General features: G+C 41.5%; 1 protein-coding gene across 1 annotated transcript; it reads left to right on the top strand.

Moving 5' to 3' along the window:
• The first annotated feature begins 904 nt into the window (after nucleotides 1–904).
• LOC116679450 (E3 ubiquitin-protein ligase TRIM21-like) lies at nucleotides 905–2,917 on the top strand. The gene has a single exon (XM_032509097.1). The coding sequence runs from the start codon at nucleotides 920–922 to the stop codon at nucleotides 2,564–2,566; it is 1,647 nt and encodes a 548-aa protein (XP_032364988.1). The 5' UTR covers nucleotides 905–919; the 3' UTR covers nucleotides 2,567–2,917.
• The last annotated feature ends 394 nt before the right edge of the window (nucleotides 2,918–3,311 follow it).

The raw sequence follows: 3,311 nt of genomic DNA, 5'->3' as shown, positions 1-3,311 counted from the left end.
CCATCATATGATTTACTGAAGGTAACAGTCATCACTCTTGTTTCTTTTTACACAAACAATGAGGCTCAACGCTCCCTGGTACTAACAGATGTTGGTTTGGACAGATTCTTTAGAAATATGGATGTCATTCACACGGCTACTTTTACTTCTATACTTTAAGTAAATTTCCAAGCCTGTATTTTGTTACATTTACTTGAGTAAAGAAGTCAGTACTTTTACCAGAGTATTTCTTAACATAAGTATCTGTACTTCTACTTAAGGACGGGAAGTGAGTACTTTTGCCATCTCTAGGAACTTGGATGGTTTTAAAACTTCTGATCATTGCAATACATGTCAGAACTGGAGAAATATGCAAAGTTCTGCAGGGATTGAGGTCGGTCTCGGCCAGCAGGATCCATAGCGCTCCTACACACACACCAGGGTTGGGATATTTCACCATAACACAGGAAGCTGTTGTATGTTGACTTTATGCTGTGTAATCTGCCCTACATTTCTGAAGACATCTACATGCCTACATTAATTAATAGCGCCACCTACTGACAGCAGGAAGTTAATGTATGTGACACAGATCATCTGATTAACATGAAGTTCAGAATCAGCTTCACATGGTGTTGTCTACACATGGTCTACAGCAACATGACCTTTCATTAGTGGGTGTTCTCTGTTCCACATTGTGGCCACAGGAAGTGGTACAAAAGGTACAATACGTCTTTTTCAGTGCCACACACTCCACGCCAAATAAGGCTAACTCATGCACACACAGTGTCTGATTATCCCAGAAATGCACAGCCACGTAGACCAGCGCTCCATCAGGACCCCCGACACCAATGTGGGAGGGCCCATTCACCACTGCTTACTGCTTTAATTAAAACTGTAGTATCAATAACATGTTTTCTTTTCTTTCCCACTGTGTGTAGATATGGCTGCTGTGAGCATTCTGTCATCTGAAGATCAGTTCCTGTGCTCCATCTGTCTGGATGTGTTCACTGATCCTGTCTCCACACCATGTGGTCACAACTTCTGCAAAAACTGCATCACTGAACACTGGAATACTAATAACCAGTACCTTTGTCCAATATGTAAAAAGGTTTTCAACACAAGACCTCAGCTGGACATCAACACCTTCATCTCTGAGATGGTGGCTCAGTTCAGACAGTCAGCTCAACAGAAAGCCAGCAGCAGCAGCTCAGAGCAACAAGTGTCCAAACCAGGAGAAGTTCCCTGTGACGTCTGCACTGGAACCAAACTGAAGGCCCTGAAGTCCTGCCTGGTGTGTCTGGTCTCCTACTGTGAGACTCACCTGGAGCCTCATCTGACCACGTCAGGTCTGAAAAGACATCAGCTGATCGACCCTGTGGAGAACCTGGAAGGCAGGATGTGTCCGGAGCATGATAAACCTCTGGAGCTGTTCTGTAGGACCGACCAGACATGTGTCTGCATGCTCTGCACTGTTTTAGACCACAAGACACATGATGTTGTTCCTCTGAAAGAAGAATATGAAGGAAAGAAGGCTGAGCTGAGGAAGACAAGGACTGAAATTCAGCAGATGATCCAGAAGAGACGACTGAAGGTTCAGGAGGTCAAACACTCAGTGGAGCTCAGTGAGGAAGATGCAGACAGAGAGATAGCAGAAGGTGTTCAGGTCTTCACTTCTCTGAAGGAGTCTGTTGAGAGAGGCCTGAATGAGCTCATCATCACCATCAAAGAGAAGCAGAAAACAAGAGAAAAACAGGCCGAAGCTTTCATCACAGAGCTGGAACAGGAAATCTCTGAGCTGATGAAGAGAAGCACTGAGATGGAGCAGATGTTACGCTCTGAAGACCACCTCCATCTTCTCCAGAGGGTCCAGTCCCTAAACATCCAACAACCTCCACCCACCAAGGACTGGACAGAGGTCAGCGTCCATCCATCATCCTATGAGGGGACTGTGGTGAAAGCTGTGGTTCAGCTGGAGGAGACGCTCAGTAAAGAGATGAAGAAGCTGCTTGAAGCCGAGCTGAAGAGGGTCCAGCAGTATGCAGTGGATGTGACTCTTGATCCTGATACAGCACATCCTAATCTCATCCTGTCTGATGATGAGAAACAAGTGAATCATAGTGATGTGATGAAGAATCTCCCAGACAACCCAGAGAGATTTTCTTATTGTGTTTTTCTTTTAGCAAAACAGAGTTTCTCTTCAGGCAGATTTTACTTTGAGGTTCAAGTTAAAGGAAAGACTGGATGGAATTTAGGAGTGGCCAGAGAGTCGATCGACAGGAAGGGAGACATCACACTGAGTCCTCAGAATGGTTACTGGACGATATGGTTGAGAAGTGGAAATGAATACAAAGCTCTTGCTGTCCCTTCAGTCCGTCTCTCTCTGAAGTCTCCTCCTCAGAAGGTGGGGGTGTTTGTGGACTATGAGGAGGGTCTGGTCTCCTTTTATGACGTAGATGCTGCAGCTCTTATCTACTCCTTTACTGGCTGCTCCTTCACTGAGAAACTCTTCCCATTCTTCTGTCCCTGTTTTAATGATGGTGGTAAAAACTCTGCCCCTCTGATCATCTCTCCTGTCAGAGTAAACTAATCACTGATCTCATTTCAGGTATTGATTCATTTTAAAGCAAGGGAACAAATGTACATATTCATATATTTTACATCTTATTTTCTACAGAATCTGTTTCCTGTGGTGACTGATTTACACTTTATTCCATTTATTATCATATGTTAAATGTGCAGCAATTCTTTACAAATTGAATCAAACTTCATCTTGACATATTTGGTGTCTTTAGAAACTGATTTCTTCTGGAAGTTATAATAAATGTCTGTGGGTTTAACAGAGGTTTAAATAGATATCGTCTACATAACGTGTGTCATGATGTATTAATTAATGTGATGATGAATTATGACTAGAAACAATAGCAGATATCCACTAATGGAGAAAAAAAAAATACTTTTCTCATTTTAAATAACTAAAATAAATTTAAATTGCAAATCTTTAGAGACATATGATGTAAATTGGTTGTCTGGTGTTTTTATTTTTTATATTCCTCAATAATGAGACAGGAATGAAAAAGGATGAATTATTGTGTTTGTTGAGACCAAGAATGATAATGGTGTTTTTCCTAAATCAGTTCTCCTGATATCACTTTAAACTGCTGGGTTGGTTCTTTCTACCACAACAGGACCTGATAGATAGATAGATAGATAGATAGATAGATAGATAGATAGATATAGATAGATAGATAGATAGATAGATAGATAGATAGATAGATAGATAGATAGATAGATAGATAGATAGATATTAAGGTAGGCAGTTAGTTTCCTATTTA

This window comes from Etheostoma spectabile, unplaced genomic scaffold, assembly GCF_008692095.1.
Source record: "Etheostoma spectabile isolate EspeVRDwgs_2016 unplaced genomic scaffold, UIUC_Espe_1.0 scaffold00013909, whole genome shotgun sequence".
Lineage (NCBI taxonomy): Eukaryota > Metazoa > Chordata > Actinopteri > Perciformes > Percidae > Etheostoma > Etheostoma spectabile.
The sequence above is the reverse complement of the archived record's forward strand: the minus strand, read 5'-3'. Positions and strand labels throughout refer to the sequence as shown.